Below are 13861 nucleotides of genomic sequence, written 5' to 3' on the forward strand. Positions count from 1 at the left end.
ACCTACCAAGCCGTGGCTCAGCATGTTCTCTCCTCATCGGCGTGAACAAGGCCGCTCTTTTTTTTGCTTTCATCATTGACTTGATGTAGCACTTCAGTGCAGTGCTGTGCCAAGTAAACAGGCCCTGTTCAGCCTTTTTCAGCCTCCGTTTGGAATTCCCAATCCGTAGGCCCTCTCGAATCCTTGCGGCGCTCTCTGTCAATTCCGGACTAATGCCGCGTGCGGCCGGCTGACGCCTCCTTTAATGGTACAGTCCGCACAGGGATAAGGGATTAAAGTGAGCAGAGCGGCTCTGGGAGTGTGAGCCCCGGTAGTAACATAAGGCGGGCTAATCCTCGGTGGAGCTGCTGCTGGGTGGAAGTCCTGACCTTCCTGAGAAGCTGAACTGAGAAGCTGTTGCTTCTCCTCCAAATCCTCCTGAGCTGCAGCCAGCACCCGCTGCTTCAGGTAGCTGAGGGAGAGGAGTGTGGGATAAGCCGAAGCAATACCCCAGTGGCTTCACAGCAAAAAATGGCATCCCTATGTGGATAGCAACGTTAAAGGAGGCGTCAGCCGACCGCACACGGCGTTAGTCCGGAATTGAGGGCGCTGCAAGGATTCGAGAGGGCCTACGGATTGGGAATTCCAAACCAAGGCTGAAAAAGGCTGAACAGGGACTTTGTTTAGAAGCGGTTTTAGACTTGTAATAACACTTAGCTTGTTTGCATGACAAGTGAAGTTTTCTCACCCCATTGGCAAATCTTGAAATGAGTTAAACTTTGGAACTCATTGGAAGTTTTTTTTGTTTTTTTTTAGCAAAAAAAGTTATTAAAATATGTTTTTAAATCGAAATATAAAACTAAGATACTTGTCAAGACTGGCTTATTTTTGGGTTTTTTCATGCCATGTCAGGATGAGGATGAGGCACTAAGCCAACAATCAGTGTTCAGTGTATTTACAGTGACATTAGTTTTGTACAATTGCTAACAAAAATCTTTCAACACTTCACACAGCACAACAGCAGTCTATGTGGACTAAACTGTGGATCATTTTTCATTGCTTTAACACAAAATGCATTCAATCACATCATCTTTCAAAATTCATGAATTCTTTTCGCACTTAACACAAACACCAACACAACTCTGTATCAACAGCACGTTTTGCACATGTTCACATACAGGGTTGCCGGTTCGATCCCCCGCCCGGGCTGTGTCGAAGTATCCCTGAGCAAGACACCTAACCCCAAAATGCTCCTGACGAGCTGGTCAGTGCCTTGCATGGCAGCCAATCACCGTTGGTGTGTGAGTGTGTGTATGAATGGCTGAATGAGAAGCATCAATTGTACAGCGCTTTGGATAAAGGCGCTATATAAATGCCAACCATTTTACCATTTACCATCATAATACCATATTGAAATATATTGATCTAAAAAATGTAAAAGCAGCTGTATACTGTCCCCTTTGAGAGGAACTCAGAGTGTGTAAGGAAACTGAGGTACCAATACGTCCAGTTAATCTAAGATGTCTGTAAGTCTTACCTTATCATTGGACGCAGAGCTGCAGTGGATGTTCTTGGCCAGAGGGGAGCCAACACGACAATATATCCTCCTATGGACAGCTGTTACACATACCAGTAATTGGCCTATACAGAGCATCTAATCTCATTTTTGGGTGACCTCTATGGAAGGCTTGTCCAGGTGAGCATACAAGGATGATGTCACTTTTCCTCCCACCTTACTCACCATTCCTCAACCATGTAGAGGAATTCATTTTCGCATGGAGCTGGAAGGTATATGACCACCGTCCGACATGATCAGATGGCACCTTCTGAATGAAATGCTGCATACCAGGACATATCTGTGGAAGATTGCCAAGGATGGATCAGGCCTTCACTTGCAATGTGCAATCTTTTTCCATTTTGTGTTGGTATTTCAGAATTAGAGCACTACTGCATATGCAAAAATATGGCAAAAAATAAAGCATATTGAGGAATATTGTGTTATTGATTCATTCCTTTAAAATATAATGTGCAGTTTTTCTAAATCTCTTTGGCCCATTTCTCAAAACATATTTAATGTTCTCATAACTGTAGATGCATTTGCCAAGACATATGCATGCAGCACAACATTATGGTTCAAAATGTGCATACCTCACTCAAAATCTTTCACTCATATTTCAGAATTAAATAATTGTTTCTATGGGTTAGTCAGTGTCATCAAAATGAATAGTCACTTTATCATTGTTTGAAATCAACACAGTCAAAATTCTTACACATATTGTCATTATGATAAACCTGGAAGAATGTTTGTTAGAGTAACTCCCTCGTAGTGCAGTCAGAAATATTTGCAAAAAAGAGCAAATTACACCTTTCAAAATGGTTGGCTACATCATCTCAAAGAAAAGTATCACTGTTTAGCCACCAGAACGCTTGTCGACCTTCCCAGTGACAGTGTTCAATTTGTAAATGGCTGTGTAAAATATGGGCCTGTCACATTGTACTGTAGGCCTGGGGGTATTCTGCGCAGTGTGCAAGAAACACATTTGTAAGTACAATATTTTATGCTTTTTTACTTTCAGAAAAAATTTAATATACAAATACTATGTGTATGAATCACATATCCAATAAAATCTAAATATCAAAACATTTCCAGGCAGGCAGCCTTGAATAAAGGTGACGTCGTTGGAATGAGCTGCAGGGAGAATCTATGCACCAATCAAAATGGCTAACCAGTCAATGGCACTGATCCAATCTAAAGCCTCCAATGCTGCCTTAGTAGTGTAGGGTGTAGTGCTCACACTTACACTTACACTGTGCAGTGTGACTGTTTTTATTCTTGATCTGCTGCCCGACCAGCGATGACGCATGTGGAGGCTTCCGCACCCTCTGCTCCCCGTTCCCTGCCAGCTCCTACTGCAGGTCCTTGGCCTTCAGCTCTGACCTCATCTGCTCTCGCCTCTGTGTGCTTAACTGCTCCTTCTCCTTTTTCATCCCTGCTCAACAAAAGAAAAGCTCAAGCTAGGTTTCAAAGCAGCTGGTTTAGCTGGTTGACCAGTTTAGACCAGCTCCTGGCTTGACGTGGTTTAGCTGGTTTACCAGGTCGGACCAGCTCCTGGCTTAACATGGTTTGAGTAGCTCAATCTATGTTTTAAAACTACCAGACTAAAGCTACCAGCACTAGCTGGTTGACCAGCTCATACCCAGCTAGACCAACTTTATGTCAAGCTTGGCCAGCTCAGTCAAGCTGGCATAGCTGAATTTTACAGCAGCGATGGCCTTCAACCTGGGATGCATCCCAATACTGGGAAAATCATCCCCCTTTCTACTTCAGGAGATTTCTTTACCTCCACTCAGCAACCTACTGCACTAGAATGCTGAAATACACAACCTGAGCACTTAGGACTACTGGCCAATTGTTGTTACATGGATGGTTGACCACAATTGACTCCCAGACTAAAGTTCAAACCATTTACAACATCCGAGGCTGAAACTGTATGTTTGTATGTCAGAATAACACAGTTAAAGCACCAAAAAATGGACTGGAGGTGGTGCTATATTTAGCAAGCTTTGAAAGGTCAGCCCCATTTGATCTAAAGTCTTACACATTGTTATATACAGTAGGTCAATAGACTTATGTGGACCAAATTTGCCTAAACATTGACCATATTTTATTTTCAGCTATCTGCATCTTTTCTTTTTGGAAAAAACTGAAGAATCATTTCATAAACCATAACTGACAAGACATTTTACATTCATATTGCACTATGTGACTTAAGTCCTTGGATGTAACAATTTTACAAGGTATAGATGTAGCCGATATGCCTAATCATGGTTTGTGGCTAATCATGGAGTGACAAATTATGTTAATAGCCAAGCAAATTAAAATAGATTTGATCAACATTAATTAATTTCAGCTTCCACAGAACAGTAATCAAAATGCTCTGTGATTATTTGAATTACTCATTCCTGTTATCGCAACAAATATAAATAAGGCTGTATCAATCGTAGGATGCATTCTGTCTTGATATTTAAACCAGTTTTTGTGCGAAATAATTTGCATGAATGAGTTAGACCAAAGAGTCTAATCAACCATAGATTAAGCACTTCTTTACCATGGCAATTTCTACACCCAGGATTCTGCACTTGAGTGATAAGTGAACGGCTTCTGTTTCTGTGCTGTGCAAGACATGCAAATTTAGTCTATGAAGGGGCTATGAGGGGGAGTGTTATTTTTAGGTTTTCTGACAATTTAGTAATTGTGCTTCCAGAATTATTCTTTAAGAGTGGTCTACTTATGAAAACCAATGAAATGTATCATTAAATCTGATGATGTTCAATCTCTGGCAACATACTCAATGTGATGATTATTCAAGGTAATGGTGTTCTCATCTATTTTCTATTCTCATATCTTTACTGTACTTTAGTTGCAAGAACATACTCTTAAAGGTACAATAGGTAAGATGTTTGTGTTAAAACATTGTTACAAGACCATTGTAAATCCCTTCCTATCATCTAAAAAGGCTCACTGACATGTTCACCCTCTGCCTGTGCTTATTCAAAATATACAGTTGACGGGCCGGCACTTTGTACCAAAACATCGTATAGCTGTACAATAATTCAAGCTCATTGGTTGAAAATTGGTTCTAATTGCCACAGCCAATGGCATTTTAACGTCAGCGCATTCACAAACAAGGGGTGAGATAAACCGTGTTGTGGTTTGAGCATGTTTGTTGCTCAATTCCTCTCTTGACCGTTAAATTAATTAATTAATTGTGCATCAGAAAATCCTAATTTGGGATTGGTCAAGGCTTCATCTGAATTTAACATATTATTGGGAGATTAACACATTATTGTCGTTTGAAATGATCTGCGATTCACTTTTAGTTGTATTGGACCAGTCCTTCAAATTTAGGTTACAGAAAACACCATGAATATTGCAGTACCTACATTTTCAATAATGTAGGTTTCCAACTTAAAACATTAAAGAACACAAGAACAACGTTTATGTATATTTCCCAGAAATATCTTTATTTAAAAAAACATAATAAATAACTTAAAAATACCTGTTCAGGCTTGTGTATCAGCAAACACCACATTATCAATGTAAGGCAGATGTTACAGAATAATTGCTGTGCTGTAGTTTATGATGCAAAGGCAACAGCATCAGTGGTAAACATTTCTAGGAAGGGTGACAAAATGAATCTTGTCTTTAATTGCTTTCAGATTTGCTTATCTTGTTCCCTTTTTACAGTGATGCCACCTCTTTTTTATTCCACTGAAGTGGTATCACTGTTTCCTTTTCTTTCTTTTTTTCAAGTAATGAAATGATATAGGACATGAAACAACATTTAAGGCAGTGCAGTAATTGGGCTGAACTGAAACTGATGAACTGGCGACTGGATTGGTAGGGGGGCCAGTAAGGAGGTAGGGAAGCTGAAGACAGAGGGTTCATAGTTCTTGGCGAGAGTAAACTCTTTAGCGAAGAAGGAAGCAGTATCCTGACCGCAGGGGGCAGGCGTGGTTGAGGGCGTAGAGGAGAGGACCTCTGATTCGAACTGGAGCAGCTGGCCCATGAAACCAAAGTTCGGGGAAATGAGGTTCCGTCGCTGCTTGATGAAGTCGAAGGCCTCCTCCAGCTGCAGACCCTTAGTCTTCATGATGTAAGCCATACATATGGTGGGGGATCTCGAGATGCCTGCCTCACAATGGACCAGTACCTTTCCACCGGCTTGCTTCACAAAATCTGGAAGACAAAAGAGAATGCTTTGTAAGGGGGGTGGAATTCCTCATTTTGGGCCAGGGAGATTTATTTGACAACAAGTCAGAACTGTCATGGAAACATTTTAATGTGACAGTTCTTTATTTGAAAGAGTGAGGAGTATTAGAGCAGAAATTTGCTTGCCTTGTATCTTTCTGTTCTTATTCTCTTTATTGTATATGAGGTTACATTTGCACATGAGAATCACTACATAAATTATTATTAGTATTATTAGTAGTACTAGTAGTAGTAGTAATGGGAGTAGTAGTAGTAGTAGTAGTAGTAGTAGTAGTAGTAGTAGTAGTAGTGATAGTAGTATTAATAGTAGTAGTAGTAGTAGCAGTGATAGTAGCATTCTTTTGGTTTAGCACTGTGAGCAGCACTCCTCCCCTCATCCCTGTTTCCCCCTCGGACACATGAGAGAGCCTGGCGGTTTGGTCATCCCCCCCCGCTACTCCTCCATCCTGCACGCCTCCCGCCTGCTCTCAGCAAGCCCACCTACGCCAGCCGTGACTCACTGCACAGCTGCACACGAAGACTGGCGTGAATGTGCGCCGCCGCCTCTCTCGTGTGAAAAGGTCTCCTTCAGTTTTATTATTATTAACACCGGACAGCCGTTTTTATTCACACTAAAACAGTACAGCCAGAACCTGTCTCTGAAAGTGAGGGAAGATTGACCGTAATCACTCTCGACAGTGCCGATCCGTGAACAGCGCTCACAGGATGAATCGCATCCCTCCTGTGTGCAGAGGAGAGGCTGGAGGTGTATCAGTGAGTGTTCTTCAATAGCGTGCCTACACTCGCCCTACCACACTCGCAGGTTTTATTGATATGATCCTCCAGCGGGATCGCTTAGTCGGCACAGCGAATTCATCTACTCTGTAACTTGTGCATCGCGCTCTATGTCAGTGGCGGAGTCATGACCTCTCCATGCATACACACATAATACAGTTTTATTACATAGATTATGTATGCTCTGTCATATGAGGCAAATGTCTACAGGCACAAGATTTCTGATGGTGCTCTGCATCCCATCTGAGATCACAGGGAAACTGCAATATAAATGTGGGGTAGCACATTCGTGGCAGGAATATAAATAGCCCAAAGTGTGTGTGCCTTTTTTTTTTTTTTTTTTTACTTTTTAATGAATTCTGTATAAAATTCCTTTTTTCCATTAAAGTCCCACCTCTTAATTTCATTCAGGCAAGCACCTACAATATAAGCAATCTTATCAACACCCATCAATATCCTAAGGGAATACAATTTACACAGTCGCAAAGTAATTAATGAGGCTCTGTGATTAGTAGGCAGTGACAGCTTCATTAAGCTTTTTTTATTCTAAAAGGGAATGCAAGGCTTTTTTTCTAAATGACAGCAAATGAATTCCACCATGCAAAATATGCGAAGGTAGATTAGCCTGGGAGCTTGGATTGTTTTAAATTCACATCAAGGAATGGGCAAACAAGGTCTTACTTTAAAATGTTGTTCTAAAACAGAACATCCTATCTATGGGTGTTCTATATTATTAAGGGAATGCTTTTCTATCGTTGGGTTTTGTAGTGACCAAAATCTTAGTCATTAAGTGCTATTTCTCCTTGAGACTGCAGAATTTAGCCTTGTTTCAAGTATTTATGCAGATACCACAAAACATCTAAACTTTTTGGAAAGAAACAGGCATACTATTGGATTGCAAATTAACCTGCCTAGATTAATTTCATACCACCACAAACAAGATGGTAAGATGGTCCCTGAAATTTGTGATGGGATGGACAGCTCCCATCCAAAGATTACACACAGTTACAGTAACAAAGATAGGAGAGGCCCAAGTGAGATACACTTACCAATAAATTCAATAGTCTCCTGGAAATGGGAGCTAATGTCAGCCATGTGGCTGTCCTCCACCGGGATCCACTTGTAATGGAAGTGGCCTTTGGATTGCTGAGTGTCTCTCCGGGAGACATTGAGCAAGGCTGTGATCTGAAGGTCACTCAGATAGTCCTGTCGGGAGGCGTGGTAGGCACTGCCAAGGTAAAGGAAAGGCAGGATCTCCACAGGCTTGCCCTGAAAGAAAGGAACGGAAATGGTTAGCCTCTATGCTTAACAAGGTGCTGAGATAACCTTGTGGATTAAAAAAATCCTCATTAATTGATGGAAGAAGGCTCTCCATGAACCAGGAAGCTCATCATCTGTACATTTTCACATAACTGTCATTAGAAGAGAAAGATGTTGGGCATCATAGATGGTCCTCTCTGAGGTAAAGTAACTCAGAAGGCAAGTGAGTAGCTTTGAACTTGTATCTTTGATTGGTCATTCCTTTGATGAGGGATCACGGGCAGCATGGAAGCCTCCACAGATCAAATATTTACAGACAACAAAAAAGGTGCACTGCAAGGGTTTGGAAACAAAGGGTTTTCCTTTTTTTAAACAGAGTAAAACGTATAGACAAAAATTGCAACATCCAAGCAGGATGTTAGCAAGATAAGTCATGGGTAAAGTGATGTGATACGCTAGGCTAGGTTACCGAATGAACTTTTTGGAAACATCTGGACTGACAGTTTTACGTGGGTAGAGTATTGCCTGAATCTAGGACAGAGTTTTCCTGTTTTTATCTGCTCTTTCAAACCACCTCACTGAGAAGTGGAGCTTGAGCATTATTCATGTGCATACCTTTGCTGCATGACCTACTGTAGATGGAGTGCTTAATTTAAAATTTTGTACATTTGCTGTCTGTATTATTAAAACACATATCATGTTGCTATGCATATTCACACATGCTAGTACATACATTCTAAACCAAAAAATGCCAGGACGGAAATTCCAATAGTAGCCTAATTGGTACATATTTGTACGCAATGTACGTATGAGATACGACTAATAAATCATACTGGTGATTAGTGTTTAAACTATTATGAAACTAGCGTTAGTTTGATCAGCCTTGGGGATCGAATGGAAACTTAAGACAAACTGTTTCCCAGTGTAGCGTAGTTCAATAACGAATAAAGGCTGAACAAAAAATGTGAATAACCTACAGGCACATACACCAATAAAACGACAAAACAAGGTAGCAAATAAATACATGCTGCTGTTAAAAACTATTTTACCGAGAACAGTTTCTCCATATGCCTTCTTGGGTTTTTGCTATTCTTCTATTCTGTCAATTGTTTATAGGGATGGCTGACTGAATCCCGTACAAACTACCCTACTGCTAAAGGGGGAAGCTGTTATACCGACCGAAATAAGGAAGCTAGCGGGGCTTTCCTCCGTACCTGATCGTAGTCTGGTTTATGATGGGCGGTCAGTTTGTCACAGTAGATGCTGCTCGCTATTTTCTCGTTTTCAATTCCGTTATGAGGGATTGGTTTCATCTCCGTGCAAAGTTCGGGGTACTGGGAATGGAAGTTCTCATATCCACCTGTCAAGCGAAAGGATAACAATTTAAAACATCAGTTTACTTACGGCCTATGTAATTTCCTCTTAGTATCAGAGAACCGAGGTTCAAGCATTCAACTCAAAGACATAAAACATATTAACAGAGTCGTATTTAAGCTAAATAGGCTACGACTAAGTTTCACCTGGTCTGACTCATCTCCGTGACGTTGACGCACTGAAAGTTTATCTCTTTGGTAACATATCCCGAGGACAATTGTCACACAGTTGTTAAGCAAGATGAACTAATATAGACCATTACCCGAGACATGTCAGGCTATACATACCACTAAAAGTGTTCGAATACTCTGAAAACGAACAAGGCAAATAATTTGCCATATTTAGATGAAATCCAAACCAGGAGAGCACGTATATTCTACAATCGTTAAAACTAAAAGTTTTAACACAGAGTTTTTCCACATTACAATTATTGTAACAAGGTTTCGAACTGATAGGTTACCTACCTTTTAGAAAACAAATGTTTGCTCCACTTGCTACATGTGACAGCGTATTTATAACGATCTGTGCGACACTGTCTTTTTTCAGTTTTTGCCAATGTGGTGTCCTGTCGTCCAAAGCAACAACAGTAGAGATGCTACCTTCTTGAAGTCGATACTGGGCTCTTTCGTCTGGAATAACAAATTGAAGAGGTACCGGTCCACCCCGGGATCTTCGGACTACCACGGAGTTCAAGTTGACGTTTACTGAATCTTTTATGCTGGAGTTAGAGAAAGAAAAGTACGGTCTACAATCCACAATGAGACAGCTTCCACATTCCTTCCGTATGATCTTCCTTAGGCGTCGGCATTCTATGCTTGAGACCTTCATTTTGTTTATTTGTCCACGGCGTTGTAACGCTGAGAGAGAATGAAATATAGTCTTTGTTACGATAAATTACATACGATAAAGAGCAGAGTGTGCAAAAGTCCTGAGTTCGTCTGAGCATACATTACGTCTAAGGGGATTCCGTTCTATCATTTTATATGAACGGAACCTCCGGCTTGTGACATCACGAACCATATAAGGGCTCTGACAAGGTATGATTTAGGTAAGACCGCCTACACCACCGTTGACAGCACTACTTTGCCTCCGCCTTAGCGAGGATGAGTAGGTTTGAATCAAAGCCTATTAGTCACAACAAACCCAGGTTTCGTTTGAATGGTCAGTGATCTGTGTACGAAAACCTATACAAAACCCTTAGCAAACTGGATAGAAATTTAAGACATGTCTCAATCAGTTTAAATGTTGGCTTGAAGGTGACATTGACTAACCTGCCTCAAACCGCTTGCTCCGATTGTTTTTTCTTTATGACTACATTGAATAATAGGCAAAATTACATAGTTATGCATTTCAGTGTGGACATTCAGATTTACGTAGCTAATCAGGATAAAAGAAACTGATAACCTTCCATCTGCCCTCGTGTTCTATAGCCACACACACGATTTATTGTAGCCTACCGTATGGTTTTAATCTGATAATACGCTAAGTGATTTAACTGACACATTCATGCAAGGCGAGCAGGTCTAGAAATGTCTTCCGTTGTTGTAACAGTAGACATGTGCTTTTTTTTCTGGCTACGGATGAAATCTGAAGTCGGATTTTACGATTTGAAAGCAGTTTCGATAGGCTTCAAGCTCAGGATGGGGCATTGAGAGGGTGTGAAATAGTGGGAGAGAATCTAGTGTTCAAGTGCGTGCGAAACAATGGAATCAAATCAACGATTTTTTTCCCTTTTGTAATTCTTATATTCAATGTCCCTTTTCAAACATGTACATTTCTATAGGTAAGACCGGTGCAGGGGTTACTTTTTTGTATTTCCTTGCAAACAGTCTATGGATTAGGCGAATTGTTGGAAGAATAATCTTCTTGTGAGTGTCTTTAAATTCTTCGTTTTCCTAATTTTCAGGCATAACAACTCGTTATATCGTATTTAGAGGTTTGATGTGTTTACAGATTACTTTTGTAATGCATGGTTTGGTTATTTGCATTACTGTCACCTTCCTGTTTCTGCCCACAGAACTTCTGCTCACTGGATGTTTTTTGTTTTTCGCACCACTCTCTGAAAACTCTAGAGACTGTTGTGCCTGAAAACCCCAGGAGGTCATCAGTTTCTGAGACTCAAACCACCTTGTCTGGCGCCAACAATTATTCCACAGTCAAAGTCACTCAGATCACATTTCTTTCCCATTCTGACATTTGGTCTGAAAAACAGCTGAGCCTCTTGTTCACGTCTGCATGCGTTTATGCATTTAGTTGTTGCCACATTGCTGGCTGATTAAATATTTGCATTAACAAGCTGGTGTACAGGTCTACCTAATAAAGTGCTCAGTGAGTGTATGCATGCGCGTGTAGGCTATGGGTGTGTGTGTGTTTCCAGACCAGAAAATAATAAGGTAAATTACAAATAGGGGGTCATAGACATTTTCATTTCATTTTATATTGGTGGTGTATGCTAGCTTGTCCTCTGGAAGCATTACATATGGGATTGGTATCTCAGCATTGTGTGAAGACATAAACAGAGCCACCTTTCCCTTCTGTTGGCTCCTCCCTTTGCATTTCAACACTTCCTGGCCTGGCTTTCAAGACACAGCCTTAGCTGCCTCAACAGATGGTGTTTAGCAGTTTCATGCAAACACAAACACAAGCACACACACACACACACACACACACACACACACACACACACACACACAGGCATGCCAAACACACACATATCCACACCCAGAGGAAATGCACACACAGACACATTCCAAGAGATTTTTTTTTCTTGAACTCTTTGGGTTCCCAGTAAGCGTAGACAGGTCATTGTTTTGGACTGTTCTCATTTGGGTCTTCCTGGGTGACGATGAGGATATCACCTGTATGCATTTCCACTGCTTGCATATCATCCAGCAACTTCCTGATTAAACTGTAAATTCCACAAAAATTACAGCACTACCTAGACACAATGGAGGCTTCCCTTTGCTTTGCAGGTGCTTCCTGGATAGTTTTTTATTTATATAAAACACAATGTTGCGGTCACCGCGGCATTTCCCAAGAAGGTAAACAAATGACGATGTTTTGGTTGAATGTGAAAGGATCTATAGCCAGAAAGAATGTTCTCAAATTAATCATGAGACATGAGAGGCATGTGGTGCATCAGTAATGTGGTGCATAATGTAATGTAATGGTGATGAAAGACCAAAGAGCTTAGCAGACTCTTAGCAGCTTGAAGATAATTTACTTTATGAATACTCTGCATCATACATTCTAATAGACTAATTAATTGGAAAAACTTAAACAATGGGTTTTGACATTTGTTTTAAACCGTTTTAAGTCACTTATTTTAATCTTCTGGGTAACCAAGGGAATGTTCATTCATCCATCCATTATTTAACCCACTTATTCCTGGTCAGGGTTGCTGGGGTTGCTGGAGCCTATCCCAGCATGCATTAGACGAGAGGCAGGAATATGCCCTAGACAGATCTATCACAGGGCACATGCAGAATTTACTTATACCTAGGGGCAATTTAGACTCTTCATTTAACCTATCCTGCATGTCTTTGGACTGTGGGAGGAAACCAACGTGGACACGGTGAAAACATGCAAGCACCACAAGAAAAGCTCCCAGCTGGCACTCGAACCAAGGACCTTCTGCTGTGATGCAACACTGCTACCCACTGCACCACCTGTCTGCCCCAAGTGACTTTCGTTTTTCATAATAATAATGACAATAATAATAAAAGCATAAAACTTGTTCTCATCTACATTTTGCGTGCCTGCACATAATTATAATTAAGCACGGCTAATTCAGCATATATTTATTCAATAAATAGGCAAGAGAGCACTCATTATGGATAAATCTTTAGAAAACTCTGCTGTCCCACCAACCTGTACTGGATGAGTAGATCCAAATTTAGTTTGGTGAAATCACCTATCAAATCATGTGTTTCATTTTGTACAGTAAACATAAAATACAGGTGTATCAATGGAAATGCCCTGGTTTCTTTTTTCCGTTCCCTGGAAAGGAGAACTATGAATGTATTCCCACAATGCATTTTAAATTCAGAGAAAGGGACATTTTGTGGCATTTTTCAAGTTTCTTTTTCAGTTTCTCAGAGCTTCATAACACTTGGTGAGAAAAATTGAAAGTATAAAAAACTTATCTGACAACGAAACTGTTTATTAACAGTGAAGGTTGCCACCATAGTGATACCATAGACAGTGATACATTTGTTACAGCAGCAATCATGCTATTAAAATGGGCTGTGCTATTAGAAAACTTGAAGTACAAGCACAACTCCTAGACAAGATAACTGGCCGACTGCCAGTTGGGTATATCTAACTGTCATGGCTTATTGGGAAGGCACAGTGTTGCTACTTTCGGTGCAGAAATAAGACTATAGCTGCATAAGTGTTCTATGTGAAAGTATGTGCTGTAATTTAATTGTAAAAAAACATGCTTATGCTTGCATATTGTTATACAGAATGCAAACTGTGTATTGTAAGACATGTAAGCTATTTATAATATTTGCTTTTAACAATGCTGTGCCATCTATAGCATAATTACTTTGAAACAATGCACTTCCATTTCATGGCATTGTGGCCCTGCCACAATGGAGACAGGGAGGGGGCTCCCATCTGGTCTACTCATGCCTGATGTCCACAGAATAATGGCCCAGCTAAAATTAGCGTGCTATTTTTGAAATACAAGCGACATGA

The 13861-nt window shown here is 40.6% G+C and overlaps 1 protein-coding gene across 1 annotated transcript; it reads right to left on the reverse strand.

The window, feature by feature from the left end:
* Positions 1-4977: 4977 nt before the first annotated feature.
* On the reverse strand, positions 4978-10098 carry dusp5 (dual specificity phosphatase 5). Its single transcript, XM_061231192.1, has 4 exons — positions 9625-10098; positions 9001-9146; positions 7576-7795; positions 4978-5719 (listed from the first exon to the last, which is right to left on the reverse strand). The coding sequence occupies exons 1-4, from the start codon at positions 9986-9988 to the stop codon at positions 5325-5327; spliced, it is 1125 nt and encodes a 374-aa protein (XP_061087176.1). The 5' UTR covers positions 9989-10098; the 3' UTR covers positions 4978-5324.
* Between the last annotated feature and the right edge of the window lie 3763 nt (positions 10099-13861).

Source organism: Conger conger, chromosome 2 (assembly GCF_963514075.1).
Source record: "Conger conger chromosome 2, fConCon1.1, whole genome shotgun sequence".
Taxonomy (NCBI): domain Eukaryota; kingdom Metazoa; phylum Chordata; class Actinopteri; order Anguilliformes; family Congridae; genus Conger; species Conger conger.

Excerpts from the sequence above, each read along its gene's own strand:
- dusp5 (XM_061231192.1), bottom strand. The coding sequence starts at position 9,988 with ATGAAGGTCTCAAGCATAGAATGCCGACGCCTAAGGAAGATCATACGG. Across the intron at positions 7,796-9,000 it reads ATAAACCAGACTACGATCAG|GGCAAGCCTGTGGAGATCCT; the intron begins GTACGGAGGAAA and ends CCTTTCTTTCAG. Across the intron at positions 5,720-7,575 it reads GGAGACTATTGAATTTATTG|ATTTTGTGAAGCAAGCCGGT; the intron begins GTAAGTGTATCT and ends TTTGTCTTCCAG.